Source organism: Eulemur rufifrons, chromosome 5, assembly GCF_041146395.1.
Source record: "Eulemur rufifrons isolate Redbay chromosome 5, OSU_ERuf_1, whole genome shotgun sequence".
In the NCBI taxonomy this organism is placed as follows: Eukaryota; Metazoa; Chordata; class Mammalia; order Primates; family Lemuridae; genus Eulemur; species Eulemur rufifrons.
In genome coordinates, this window is record NC_090987.1 from 19,912,253 (window position 1) to 19,927,198 (window position 14,946).

The 14,946-nt window shown below is 47.7% G+C and overlaps 1 protein-coding gene across 2 annotated transcripts in view; it reads left to right on the plus strand.

Annotated features, from left to right (window-relative positions):
- MYO5B (myosin VB) overlaps positions 1–14,946 on the plus strand; it is a 273,903-nt gene that overhangs the window by 222,660 nt on the left and 36,297 nt on the right. For both annotated transcript variants that reach the window (XM_069468426.1, XM_069468427.1), the window contains exons 22-25: positions 4,195–4,428; positions 11,456–11,540; positions 12,794–12,942; positions 14,120–14,239. In XM_069468426.1, coding sequence (XP_069324527.1) covers positions 4,195–4,428; positions 11,456–11,540; positions 12,794–12,942; positions 14,120–14,239 — 588 coding nt within the window. The remainder of the gene's footprint in view (positions 1–4,194; positions 4,429–11,455; positions 11,541–12,793; positions 12,943–14,119; positions 14,240–14,946) is intronic.

The window sequence follows — 14,946 nt, forward strand, 5'->3', positions numbered from 1 at the left end:
CTTGGCAGGCTGGTTTCGGGGTCTGTTCTGCCACCTCTGACAAAATGACAAGATCTCTGCCCATCGGGAACCTCTCACACCGTGTAAGAACTCCTCAGTCTCAGGGAGGCTCGCACCCTTGGTTTGGGCCCATGCTCAGCACTGTGTGGGGCTGGCTGGCATTTTGCAGTGGGGTGTGCCCGAGTGCCGTGAGAGAAGCATCTGCACGACCCCCGTGACGAGCTCTGCAGAGGGGGTGTTTCAGTGCGTTCTCTTAGCGTGTGGGGCTGGCTGTTTCCGAGTGACGGGTTTTGTTCCTGTGATTCCTAGAGACAGTGCAGGCAGCTGTTCTCTTGACACACGAGGTTCTCGAGCCGGAAGGACAGGATCCACCTGCGTCAGGGTCGTCACAGGCTAAGTAAGGTGCCTTGAGGTATTTGTCAGAGCAGCATGGGGTAGTGGACAGAGTCCCCACAGGACGAGAATAATGCTCACAACCAGAGCTGATGGCTTGGAAATAATTGAGCCTTGAGTCCTTCAGAGGGGATTGGCCTGAGATCTCTAAGGTAACTTCTAGCTCAAAAGTCCACTGACACCATGACCTGGCTTTTAAAGTAGGGGTTCTAGCCCCAGGGTACACTCTCAAACCATCTGGGTGAGCTTTTTTTTTTTTTTTTTTTTTTTTTCCTTAAAAAAAAAAAAGTATCTCACTGCCAAGAAGTCAGCAAGGGAGAAAACTGAGAGAGACAACCAAGGTAAGGTTAGCACTCAAAATTTATATCCTAAGGCCTTGTATACCCAACTGGAGAGAGAGAGAGAGAGAACAAATTTGGCACTGAGTTCCCAAGCAAACAGCAGAAGGAAGGAAATGGGTAGCTTGAGAGTTCTGGAAAGAGAAACAAAGTATGTAGTTTAGGAGCATCGGAGCTGTCCCTGGTGCTGAGGCTTTTTCCTGTGGGCTTTCATGCTCTGACATAATCATCCACATCCTTCACAATAAACACAGTGCCAGTTCTTGGGACCATTTCGTACGGCGTCCCTGGTGTAGGCCTGTGCTGTGACATTATTCAACCAGAATAATGTAGCCCATTTATCGGCTCTGCCAGTCTGACTGTATTTAAGCCCACATGTAGAATAACTAAGCCGGTTGAATTTACAATTTATTTGTGATGGGAGTCCGGTTTCTCAGATCCTTATATGTGTAAGGTTGTCCTTATTTTTTTAATCTGAAAAAAATGACAAATCTATGCAGTCAGTAGCCTTTTAAGTCAACTTGATTCAGTACATTTAGTTAGACACTCAGTAAATATGTTAAGTTAATATTTTATGATCACAAGAGCATTCATATGTTGTCCTGTGTCACTTAACAGGAATGTGTTCTGAGAAATGCATTGTTGGGCAATTTCATCATTGTGCGAACATCGCAGAGTGTACTTACACAAAGGTAGATGGTGCAGCCTGCTACACACCTAGGCTGTATGTGTGGCCCATTGCTCCTAGGCTACACACCTGTACGGCATGTTACTGTGCAGAATACTATAGGCACTTGTAACACGGTGGTATTTGTGTTTCTAAACATATGTAAACATGCAATTGGTACAGTAAAAGATAATTTATAAAAGATAAAAAAAAATGGTATATACCTGTATAGGGTACTTGCCGCGAATGTAGCTTGCAGGCCTGGAGGTTTCTCTGGGTGAGTCTCAGTGAGTGAGTAGTGAGTGAATGTGAACATGGACATCACTGTGCACCACTGCAGACTTCTTAAACACTGTACACTTAGCCTACACTGAATCTGTTACAAAATTTTTTCTTCAATAATTAATTTATCTTAACTTTAACTTCTTTATAAACTTTTACATTTTTTAAAATTTTTTGAATCTTAAAACACAGGCACATTGTACAGTGGTACAAAAATATTTTCTTTATGTTCTTATTCCATAAACTTTTTTATTTAAAACCTTTAAATTTTTTACTTCTTACATGTTTTGGTTAAAAAGACACACATACCTTAGCTTAAGCCTGCACAGTGTCAGGATCATCAGTATCACCGTCTTTCATCTCCCCTTCTTGTCCCACGGGGAGGGCTACAGGGGCGGTGGTGTCCCGGGGATGGTGTCGGGGGTCTGGGAGGGAGTGAGTGCACCGCGCCAGGCCCTGTGCCCGGCTGGGCGGTAGAGCTGTGACACTCGTGGATGTGAGGATGTGTCCTCCTGGGACCTTCCTGTTTGAGGTCACACAACCAGGACAGAGTGCGCAGTTTCACGTGCTCCTAGCTGCATTTGGGTGCCCATGATGGTGAGGCGAGGGGCTGTCCAGGTTCTGCTGCTGGCGACCTCCCCCGACACCCCAGGCAGCCAGCAGAGACTTCCAGACATCTGTCCAGGGGACTCCCTAGGGGACTCTGAACAATGAAGATAGTGACATTTATTGACACTTTCTGTGTACCAGGTACCCAGCTAAGCACTTCATCTCCCTAAATCTTCCTAACCACCCAGTGAGGTAGGAGTTACTGTTATCCCTGTTTTGCACATGAGGATGCCGGGGCACGGAAAGGTTGGATGACTAGATCAGATGTGCAGCCTGGTCAAAGGTAGAGCTGAGATCCAAGCCGGATCTGTCCAGCTCCAGCCACTCAACTCCCCTGCGTCCCTGAGCCTGGTCTCAGGCAGGTGTCAGGATCGGCAAAGCTGGGCCTCCTAGACACGTCATACTTTGCACTGGGGTCCTCAGGTATCATTTTGTTGATGGCAGGGTAGGATGTGCCTGTGTCCCCACCCATCACCACCATGTGTGCCTGTCTCTGTATCCCAACCAGCTGCACCTAGGGACTCATCAGCCCCTCGGCACTGTCCTCCCCCTACTCCTGGTGACGTGACCCAGGCCGTGCCACCTGAAGGTGATGGCTAGGCTGAACTTCGCTTCCAGCCCAGAGCGGAGAGGAAGTCAGAGGGTGGCTGGTGCAGCAGGCATTCCCTGTCTGGGCCACATTCCCCTGTGCGGAGACCTTCAGCCTCCAGTGGAGACCCAGGTTGGAGAGAGCAGTACATATGCTTATTAGGTTTTTAAATGGATGGTGCTTAATTGGATTTCTTCTTTGTGATTCTTTAGAGCAAGACTGACAGCAAGAGCAAGCCTAAGGGTGTATCAGGTTGTAACGGGAGTTTTCCCACGGAGTGCGGGGGATCTCGCTCTGTATCGGTGCAGGAAATGTACTGCTTGTGCACAGTGGGTCACAGTGAGGTCCCACAGCATGCATGGCACGTATGGGTCCAGCAGCTTTTCTTTTGCTGCTTCTCACTGCTCTCAGTGACGTTTTAATTTCTCAGGAGAATTTAATAATCCCTGCTTATTGGTGATTTGGCCAGTAGCTCTGCTCTACTTGGAGCTCCTGAGGACCACAGCAACGAAGGATTATCAGTGCCTGTTTGTTGCCTGCTTGATGATTTGAAGAACTCTGCTTCTCCCTTTCCACGTCCCCCACTGACCACTTTTAGCTGCTGCCCTCTCAACTCTTGCTGCCTCGATTTCTGCCGGCAGTTTCCATGAACACTTGATACCAGCATGGGGTTCTCAGGGCTCTGGACTCGGGGGAATGCTTCGTGCGTGAGTTGGTAGTCGGACACCTTGTCTGCAGGGGTGTGGTGTAGACGAGGTCTGCCAGGCATTGGTTTCCAGAGTCACAGTCTTGCGGGGTAAGCGTGGCTGACAGGTGGCGAGAAGGATCCCAGGGCCCTGTGGAGGGCCTCCTTGGAAGAGGGGATGCTGAAGGGGTCCTTTGTCTCGGGGCTGGCGATTAGGTTGCAGCTCTTTGTGCCAGCGCGTCCACAGGCAGGAGGGTAAAGAGCTGGGAAACCTGAAAAGCAAAGGCCGCGGATCTCAGAAGGCAGCTCTGTTGTTCCTGCAACTTAAAAACCGGGTGTAGGATCTGTCCAGCTGGATGAGGACAACCAACCACTACCAGCCAGGCTCATGCTCACGAAAGCTCCTTGAGCTATTTTCACGTCAGTGTTGCTATTTTCTGTTTCCCTCCATTTCTCCTAGGTTCACAAAAGAGTTTTGTTAGGAAGATGCCAGGAAAGCGCTGTAGCATGTAATGACTGTGAGATTTAATTCCACCTTGGGAGTTCCTTTTATGATTGCCTTTGTGCTTTTTCCTGGCAAAAAGTAACCCTCTCCTTCTCCTGTCTCCCCGTTTGCTGGTGCCGTCCACAGAGCAAAGAGTTCAAGACGCTGTCGGAGCAGTTTTCCACGGCCACCTCCACGTACGCCATGGAGGTGGAGCGGCTGCAGAAGGAGCTGGCGCGTTACCAGCGGAGCCCAGGGGAGGACCCCAGCCTGAGGCTGCAGGAGGAGGTGGAGACCCTGCGCAGCGAGCTGCAGAAGGCCCACTCGGAGCGCAAGGTCCTGGAGGACGCCCACGGCAGGGAGAAGGACGAGCTGAGGAAGGTACGCTCGAGGCCAGGGGCGCGCACTGGCGGGGTGGGCAGGCCAGCAGAGCCACCCCGGCAGAGACTGTTTCTTCTTCCAGCTGAAAAATGGCCGTGGGCTTTGCCTGGGGCTCGTGCCCACAGACTTAGCACCCGTCTGTGTTTACAGACAGTGGCGTGCTTTCGGGGAACCCGCACAAGGTTGTGTCCGTTCACTTCACAGTGTTGACTGAGTTTCTGCTGTTAGCTGGGCACTCTGGCATCCCCGGAGAGGGTCGTGCAGCGCTGACCTTTGAGTGTCTTTCTTATGGTCTGGCGTTAGGCCCCACGCTGGCTCTGTGGCCTGCATGTTGGTTGGCAAGAGAACTGTGACAGAAGCCATGGCTGCTCTTGACGCTGCCTACAGGGTTGGGGGCAGCTTCTGGGCACCCTTCACCAGGCCGAAGTGTCATGCTGTGGCACATTTGACTGCAGTGTGAGTGACAGTCCCAGCCTGGCTCACCCGCTCAGCTGGTGTGGTCCGTGTGATCACTCCCTACCCCATGACACAGAACTTCCTGGGGTTTGCCCCCACGCCCCCAAACATCAGGATACAAAGACTTCCTGCTCCATTCCCAGCATAGCTGTTCCGACCAAGAAAGTCCCACGGGGTCCCCAGAGAGCCACTTACAGACTCAGGACACTGCCATTCTCCCGCCATCTCTACAGGCCACAAGCCACAGGGAAAGCAACGCCCTGCCCATGTGTGTAGTATGTGCCCGTCAGTGGGAGGCACAAGGAGGGAGAGATTCAGTGGGGATGTCGGGGGCAGACTGGGTGCTGCCGTAGAAAGGGCCCTGCGTTGTCATCCCCGGACCTCACCCTGCCCTGCTGTTACTAAGTGTGTGCAGAAAACCTCACTGGCTGTAGTTCTCTCATCTGTATGTGTATTTTAAGGTTGGTCCACATTGTCTTCAAGGCCCGTTCTGGACGTGTACCTGGCCATATCCGTGAGCTTGTATTTGATGGTTCTGAAAGCACTAGGGGCCCTCAGTGTTGCTCGGGAGTCCTTCTCTCTTCTTCCCCCCACTTCCTTCTCAGCCCTCAAACACATGCCAGCTCCACTGGAGGGAAAAGGCCACAGAACCAACTCGTGCTGGGCTTGTGTGCATCGTTTTCCCACCCCAGGTGGTGGAATGTTAGCACCAACAGCCATCGACTTCACCCAGACCCCAGGGGTCTCCAGGGGCCAGAAGTGGGATCCAGATGGGATAAAGCAAAGAGGAAAGTTAAGACATGGCTTCCCAGTGCAGCCAGCCTGGCACGTAAAAAGCACTCTTATGATGTGTTGCTTTGAGGCATCACAAGACCCTCTTCGCAGATAAACCACCGGCCAGCTTGCCCACCACGAGGCAGGAAGTAGACTTCATTCTTTAGGACAAAGCATTGTGGTGCTTGGAAACACCTGGCAAGATACAGCTGTCAGCCTGTAACCTACAAAGCATAGAATTCCACACTTGGGGTCTGCTCATCCTCTGGAGTAGGTGGATGGACGGCAGCCCTTCTGTATGAATAAAAACAAGATGGTAGAATCCAAAGCCAGAAAGAAAGGGCCAGGATTAGAAATGGAAGCTCTTGAGATTGGTGACCCTGCGAGGAAAGAAAAGAAAGCTCCCTGTAGGTGTGTCCTGGCCAGGTGAGACACCTGCAAAGCCTGTTTGCTCAGTAGATCCACAAACTGGGGTCTCACCTAGCTCCGCCCCCACAGATGGCACTCGATTCATCAGTTCCCCAGCCTCCCTTCCGCTAAATGCTGTGATCTGGGGACTCAAAGCACTTTTCAAATATCCAGGTCTCCTCTGAGGGAGCATAAGAGTTTATGATATGAAAACCTTCCTTGGCAGAGCAAAACAGAGCAGTGGACTCCATCCTCCTCTCCTTAAGAAAATTGCAACTATTCGCTGGGAGTGTGTTGGCCTAGGTCTAATTTTGTTTAAAATGAGAGCTGGGAAGTGGCAAGAGGCCACTGCAAGGAGGGGGACAACAGGAGCACAGGCAGAGCAAAAGCCCCTTTCCTGGACTCCAAACATAAACACATCCCAAGAAACCAGCCTGAGATGATTCATCAACTGGAATGTCTGTTACTTTCTAGGAAAAGAAAAAGTGGAAGCAAACATCCTTCCTTCTCTAAGGTCTTCAAAACCTTTTTATTCTGGTCATTGAGGGGTAGACAGGCTGTGACTGGCTTTTGGGGTCGGGGGGACATGTCTTCTCTGCCTAGTCAGGGTTTAATCAAGGGCACTGTGTCCAGTTTTAATAAATGCTGAATAATCAGACGCTTGGTTTCCTCCTGGGCTTGAGCAGGGGCCTGCTCTGTGTTGAACAAGATAGATGAGGCAAGCCAGGCGCGGGGAGGGAGCTGACTGCTAGTAGATGTTTAATTCATGGGTTGGATGTTTCCATCAGCAAAGGCAGCAAATGTTATATTGGAACTGGCATCCTGGAAAACTTCGGGCCCCCACCCCTGACAATATTAACTGGCAGCCCATGTGGCCACCCTGCCTTTGCCTCATCTCCCTGGGTGCAAGAAGTCGTCTTTGTCTACGGAGCCCAGGGAAGCACCATCTCACCCCGGCCACGTGAGTCAGATGGCATCCTTGACTGCTAAAGGTATCCATCACTTTGGCCTCCCCAGAGTGCTCCACACCCAGGCCCTGAGCCTCCTTCCCTTTTAGCCTGCGGAATGTGTAAATCTTGTTCTTTTTTAAAGCTTCAGTGATCCCTGCCCTGGCTGCTTTTGTGCAGCTGTGCTGTTTGTTTGGTGGCCCTGGTGAAATAGAGGTGGCCCCCAGGGCTGCCCTTGGCACAGAGGCAATAGCTCATCGTCCAGAATCTGCTCTGAAGGCCTCTTGGTGGGGCCAGAGCAAGGCCTAACTGGGTGCAAGATTGCAATGGGTGAGGAGAAGCCCACAGCCAGGAGCCTGGTTGTGAACAAGGGACTTTGGCCCTTATGATGGATAGCTAGCAGGCCACCAGGCTCTGAGCATTCACACTGGTGGAGTTGGGTTGTGCATTGTTGTGACATCAGTCTTAGGTATTAGTTGGCCACCTTGGTTAATTCCAGTATAAAGATTTTGGATTTTTCCAATAGAAGTAGATCTGGCTGGGGAGGTAGGGGGTGGGCCTCATGATGGAATGTGTTCAGCCTTCTTCCAGAAGGTGCAGAGCAGGATGACTTTCACTAGGTGCCACTCGGAGTTCTGTTCTCAGTGGCTCCAGGATTCACGGCTCATGATGAGGCTGGTGGTTATTAGGAAAAGGGACCCTAACCCATCTTCATGGAGGAACATTGTTGCAGAGGTCATAGAGTTCATGGTCTTTCATTCAGCATGTCTTTGAGTCCCCTGTGTTAAGCATTGTATGCACTGGGGCATAAGTAAACAGTTGTTTTTTATGTTTTGTTTTTAAGTATTTTTCATTCCTATGGAACTTACATGTTTGAGGGTGGGGGAAGAAGGTCCAGGCAAACACAAGTTATCCACCATGGGCTATAAAGAAAAATAAAGCAGAGTAAAGGCGGGGCGGATAGAGAACAACCTGGGGGACTGGAGAGGATGGTGTCAGGAGGTCTCGCAGAGAAGACACCTGCAGGGGGGTGAGCCGTGGGATTTCTGGGGAGCAGGTGACAGGTGTAGCAGCAAGTACACAGGGCAGGAGGCGGGAGTAGGCAGGTTTGGGGACTGAAAAGGAGGCTACTGGGCTCAGGCCAAGGGAGCAGTAAGGAGGAGAACAGTAGGAGGGGGTGAGGGGGAAGATCAGGAAGTGTTTTCTGACCTCAGGGGCAACCTTAGCCCTTGAAACCTCTGGGGAGATGAACAGCTGTGTCTCAGGCACTTTAGTTTCTGTGGGTGCAGGATGGGGACATACTGAAACACGTTTACTGGACCATTTTGGAGATGATGTAGTCGTCGTTTCAAGTTGCCTTGCTATCCAAAGCATGTTGATTTTCAACTTTTAACATCTTATTTCCTAGTTTAAATGCGAATTAATACTGTGCTTGCTTAGAAGAAAGTTTACTGTCAGCGTGGGCAGGTAAGCCCTGTAAGATTTCACAGAATTAGAAGTATTGTCACTGCCAAGGGCCGTGCACAGCGTGGAAAGGTAGGAAATGGGGTCTAATTCCCTGCCCAGAGCAAAGGAGCTACGTTCTCTTTGCTGAGTGGACAAGAAAGGGTTTTTTTTTTTTTTTCTCATTACCCTGTGGGCCTTAGGAGGATGGTGACTTTTTCCAAGGAAAAGGAGGGCTTTGCTGGCACCAGTCTTCTCTCTCTTTGGTTCATCCCCCCAGCTCTTGCCAAGTTAATCTTCCTAAGACGCTGCAGTTCCTGCCTTGATTTTCTGCTCATTCTTCATGTAAACCTTTCTCTTTATAGAGTTTTCCCTTCTGGCTTCTTCTTTCTGACATTCTCCAAGCCTGGGGCTTCCTCGCTCTTCCTCAGCATCCGAAGTCCTTCCCTCCTCCTCAGGTTCAGCTCAGATCCCTCTTCCTCCGTCTGATCCATCTTGGTCCCTGAGCCGCACACCAGTTCCCTCCTTCCTGCAGCTCTTGGTGTGGAAACTAGTCTTTTGAGGCCTGCCCTAGGTTGCTCATTGCCATTCTTCACGTGTCTGCCTGCTGAACTGTCGGGAGATGGGTCGGCACAGTGGTTCAGGACGTGGTACCGGACCCAGGCTGCCACTATCACTCTGTCTTTATTACTGTATCTTACCGTAAGTTTTAAAATTTAGAAGTGTGATTCTTCCAACTTTGTACTTCTTCTTCAAGATTATTTTGGCTATTCTGGATCCCTGTATATTACACATGGATTTTAGGATCAGCTTATTAATTTCTGCAAAGAAGCCATCCAGGCTCTTGATAAGGATTTGCATTGAATCTGTAGATCAATTTGAGGAATGTTGCCATCTTAACAATATTAAGTCCTTTGATCCATTACCTCAGCGTGTCTTACCATTTATTAAGATCTATCTTTCCACAATGTTTTATAGTTTTCAGAATATAAATTTTATACTTGTTAAATTTATTCCTAAGCATTTTATTCTTTTCGATGCTATTATAATGAAATTGTTAATTTCTTTTTCTGATTGTTTATTGCAGATGTATAGAAATACTGTTGAGTTTTGTATATTGATCTTGTACCCTGCAACCTGAACTTATTTATTAGTTCTAATAGTTTTTAAGTAGATTTCTTAGGATTTTCTATATACAAGATTGTGTCATTTGCTGATAGAGATAGTTTTACTACTTCCTTTCCATTCTGGATGCTTTTATTTTTCTTGCCTAATTTCCCTGGCTGGAACCTTCAGTCCAGTGTTGAATGGAAGTAGCAAGAGCAGATGCCCTTGGTTTCTTCCTGATCTTAGGAGAGAGGCATTCAGCCTTTCACCATAAAGGACAGTATTAGCTATGGATTTTTGAAGATGCCCTTTATCAGGTTGAGGAAGTCCACTTTATTTCTAGTTTGTTGAGCACTTTTATCATGAACACTTACTTGCTATTATTTAGTTGAGGATTTTTGAATCTATATTCGTAAGAGATACTGGTCTGTAGTATTTTTATAATGTTTTTGTCTGAATTTGGTGTCAGAGTAATACTGGGCCCATAGAATGAATTGGGAAGTGCTCCCCCTTCTATTTTCTGGAAGAATTTGTGAAAAACAGATACTAATTGAAGATTTTGGTAAGTGGTGAAATGATTTTAAAGTATGTTTCCATTTAGTGCCTAGTAAAGGTAACGTAGACCCATCTGTTACACATATCTCTGTCGATCAACTGATATATACAGCACCTGCTGCTTAGTACGTTGCACACATCCTCTCATTTAATGCTGAAAACAACCCTGTGGATTGGGTGTCAGTTTTACAGAGGGGGAAGCTGAGGGTCATAGAGCCTAGGACCTGTGCGGCTGCCAAGCTCACCTCCTTTGCCGTGTGCAACATTTATGATCACAGGAGTTGATCCCGTGGTGACTGGTGATGGTTCAGCCAGCCAGCAGGGAAGTGGGGGCTCGAGTCTGGAGTCCTGAATTTTGAGGGGCACGTGTTCCTCAATTCTCTCCTTGTGTGGTTTTCACAGTGCTCAATTCTTTCTTCATCTGTGTCACCAAGGCAGCGATGTGATTTTCGTGGGGAAAATTACTTGATGGCCGTCTGCAGAATGAATCTGCAGGGTTCAAGCACACAGCTGGATCAGTTGGAAGTTAGTCCCCATGTTATAAAAGAAATACACCCTTTCTCGTCTTCCTTTATACCAACTAATGAGTTCAAATTTTTTTAGAACACGTGTCTGAGTTGTTGCATTTTTTAAAATCCATACAAATAGTTGCTCCAATAATAAATAGTAAAAAAATTTCATTTTTTAAAAACTTGCATCACACTTTTAAATCTTCTTTGAACAGACCATTTTTCTTTGATTATAATAGTATTTATTTCCTCTTCTGCTTTTTTTTTTTTTAAATATTCATCTCATTTTGGCTCTCTTTGGCAGAGGCATCAGCAACCAAGCACTAGATTGGATAGTCCTGTGTCGATAGCCAGTCTCCTTCCCTTTCCCAGGATTTGGACTGGGCTAGTAAGACAGGGAAGGGCAAGTGGGTGAAGACCGGGGACCCTTTGTTCATGGTGAGCTTTTGGCTTTCTTGAGACTTGGATTTGAGAGCTCAAAATTTAGCGAGACGGGCAAATACAAGAATGTGAAAGCCTGATCTCTCTGTAAGTTCCTCAACAAGGCATGTGAGCGTGCTGTAGACTTTTCATGATTTTGTGGGCTTTTCATGTTTTTATGGGCATTGGATGGCCATAAACAGTACCGAGCTCATCTGTCTTGTTTTAATGGGGTTTTTCTTTCAGCTTGCAATTTTTCCTTTGAAATGAAAGCAGCTTTGGCCAATTCAGCTTTCTTAAATATAAGGAGTATTTACATACAACTTGTTAAAATTCAAACACCACAAAAGGAGCCTCTCCTTTGCCTAGCATCACGAAACTGTTTTTCCCTGTTGCTTTCTCTTTCAGCGAGTTGCAGACCTAGAGCAAGAAAATGCTCTCTTGAAAGATGAGAAAGAACAGCTTAACAACCAAATCCTGTGCCAGTCTAAAGGTAAGTACCAAAATGCTTGGGTTTTGTTTGGGATTTTAATCTTGCTAATTTATCCCCAAAGACTCCTAACAAGCATGCAGTTAAGATGCTGCAGTGGGGGAAGGGCTTTAATAGATGGCCGTGAAAAAAGAATGGTGATCCTTAAGATCTTGTGACATTTGGTTTCAAGAGTTTAATGCGGCGAGACACACGTATGATGGACGATGTAGTGCATGGGGCTTAGAGTCAGGGAGACCACTCAAAGCATGGCTCTGCCATGTGCTGTGTGTCCTCGAGCAGGTCCTTAGTTTCTTGATTTGCAAAATGGACATAAAGGTTTAGACATCAGAGGGCTCCCATGAGTGAGCAAGATGCTGCAGGCGAAGTGCTTACGAGGGTGCTTAACACGCACTGAGTACTCAGGAGCTGTTGCGTTGCTGGGTTTTACATTTATCTTTCACACCCATGGTACCTGTGATGGTTTCTTCTACCCGGGAGGTCATCTGCTAATGTTTGCTGAAGATGGGGTCTTGAATCAGACCCCAGTCAGCCTCTCTCAAGCACCCACCAGCTCCTGGGCTGCCATCAGTCCCCATGTGCCACTCAGCTGTGAAGGAGCAGGGACAAGGCTTGCCCCCCAGCTCAGCATGACCTTTGGCAAATCCCTTCTCCCACCCCTAGGTTCCTCATCCGTATCAAGACAGAATTGAGCCACATGACCTCAGTCCCACCCAGCATCCCATCTTTTGAAAACAAACTATTTTTTAATTTCCTTTTGAAAATATTTTCTTTTCTGCTAGTATGAATAAGTTTTGGCAGGGAGAAGCCCAGCCACATTGTCTATTTGTCTTCTTCCTTCCTGCAACCAAACCTTTGGCCAAATCACCCTGCACTCCAAGCACCTGAAAGATCAGGGACAGGAAAGAAACAGTGGAACAAACCTTGGTTCTTCCAGGGACGCTGGCAATAGTTGCCGTGACAGTTGGCAGAAGAAGAGCTGGCGCGTTACCTGAGCAAGTTCTCACATACGCTGCCAACTCCTCCCTCCCCACTTCACCAAGAGCGGGGTCTTTCTCCCCTCTGTGAAGACTTAAGCCAGAGTAAAGAGCTTCCCCCTTGGCAGCAGAGGAGGAGCTTAATAGATGCATCGAGTGTCTCTGTGGGGAGCTGGTCACGTGCAACCGTTTAACAAGAGGTGGATCAGAGTGCGTGAGTCAGGACGTGTGAGGGGAATCCGTCCAGAAACACTGCAGCCTGGTGTGCTTGCTTTCCAGAGGAATTTGCCCAGGACTCTGCGAAGGAAAATCTCCTGATGAAGAAAGAGCTGGAGGAGGAGCGATCCCGGTACCAGAACCTGGTGAAGGAGTACTCACGGCTGGAGCAGAGATTTGACAACCTTCGGGACGAGCTCACCATCATAAAGGCAAGGAGGGCAGTGCGGCAGCCCCGCGACGCCTTCATGACCCTTGCTGCTGTGCACTGCCCGCTGGCACAGTGTGGGGCTCAGGACACGTGTGTTGTAAGCACAGCGTCACCTTCTAGCGTCTGTTCGTGCCCTTCCTGCAGAGAGGAGGAATCACATAAGGAAGTAGCCGGGCTGGGTGATTCATTCCTAAGGACAGGTCTTTTTCCAACTTCGCAGTCTTACAAAGATCTCAGTTATGAGTCTGAGGAAAATTCCACCCAAATGCATGTTATCTTTCCTGTTTCCAGTTCTGGGACCATCCCTGTGTTGAAATAGTAATGGTGTGGAGGAGCTCTAATCTCAGCTTCAGTAGTGTGCACGGCAGAGCGGCCCACAAGTGCCTAGAGATCAGGTCTCCTAGTCGCCGAGGAAATGGCAGTATATGTAGAAATAATTTCATGATATTTCAGGATTTGTTTTTTTCTCAAGCAATAGAATCAAGGACCACATGATATTTTAGGATTTGTTATTTTTTACCCCTATAAACATTTCCTCCAGAAATGCATATCCAGACAAGAAGGGAATAAGTTAATTGCATAGAAAGCAGGAAGAAAAGCTGAATAGGAACATATATAGAAATCTAAAAGTTTCCTACCAAGCACAGTTTTCACTCTGAAAACCAAATTAAATGCTAAAAAGGTATTTTTAAATGAACACTATAAATAGTAAACTCTATTTCTAATATGCTATAATTTTCATAAACCAAGTTGGAGTACAGTTTGAAGGAAGGGGGTCATTGGGAGCAGGTTTGCAACATTCTTTTCGGGGGGGGCGGGGGGGCGGGGGGTAAACAGGCAAGACTGGAGTGAAAGGTCGTTTCCCCAGGACTTTTCCAAGAAATTAGCCTAATGCTTATGGATTTGCATTTCATTGCAAGACAAGGGAACTCAGTCCTTACTGTAGAGCTGTGTTCTCTTCTTATTGCCATAGAGGTGGTCGGCTAGATGGATGTCTATAAGAAGTGAGGGGAAATGTTTTGTGGGACTAGCTCTAACTAGCTATCATTCCAGGAAGCAATGACACCTGTTCTTGTTGACAGATGAGGCAGGGGGCCAACTCTAGGGCCTGCTGCTCTTTTAGAAGTTCTTCCTAACATTAGTTCCTTATGAGTTGTCACCTCTTTCTCCTGGAACAGCAAACTCCAGGCCACAGGCGGAACCCATCGAACCAAAGTAGCTTAGAATCTGACTCTAACTACCCCTCCGTGTCCACGTCTGAAATCGGAGACACTGAAGATGCTCTCCAGCAGGTGGAGGTAGGTACCACAGGCTCTTGGCTGCTGTCCTCTTCCAGAGCAAGGGTTTATTCCCTGTGCAGAGCTGCCCAAGAGAGGTTTACTATTCTTTTGGTGGTGACCAGAGTGCCCACGGGCTAATTCTTGAAAGCAGGATCACTTGGACTGCAGCGGATTTAGAAGCAGTACTCTGTAGTTAACGTTTACTATGCAAAGCCGTACATTACTGTTCACTTTACCCACTATCCAGAAAGGAGGGAGGAAGGTAGATCCCTGTTTTCTCTTGCAAAACTGAGAAACTAATGCAGAGAGCTGAAACGGCTGGCCTAAGGAGAAATAGCTAAGTCATTAAAATAGATGCGAGTTATCACCCCCATTCAGTAGCACAGCGCATATAGTAAAATCAGTAATCACACAAGAATATTGTTCCCCTGACTTTAGAAGTGGGGTAAAACCCAGAGAACAACAACAGATATTTGGAATGCTGGGTGACTGGGTCTTTGTCAATAATAGCCTCTTGGAGTCACTAAATAATGGACCACACAGTGGGCTTTGTGGTCTGTGTGTAATTTTGTCAAAGGTATGTAGACACAGTTTTTCCTCTGGCATTTGAAAACAAGAAAATCAAAAGCACATAAAACCTTATAAAGCATGTGGAGATAGATGGAGAAGAGAGCCAGTTATAAAAACAAACGTGTTTGAGCACGTCTTTGTGCCAGGCACCACTG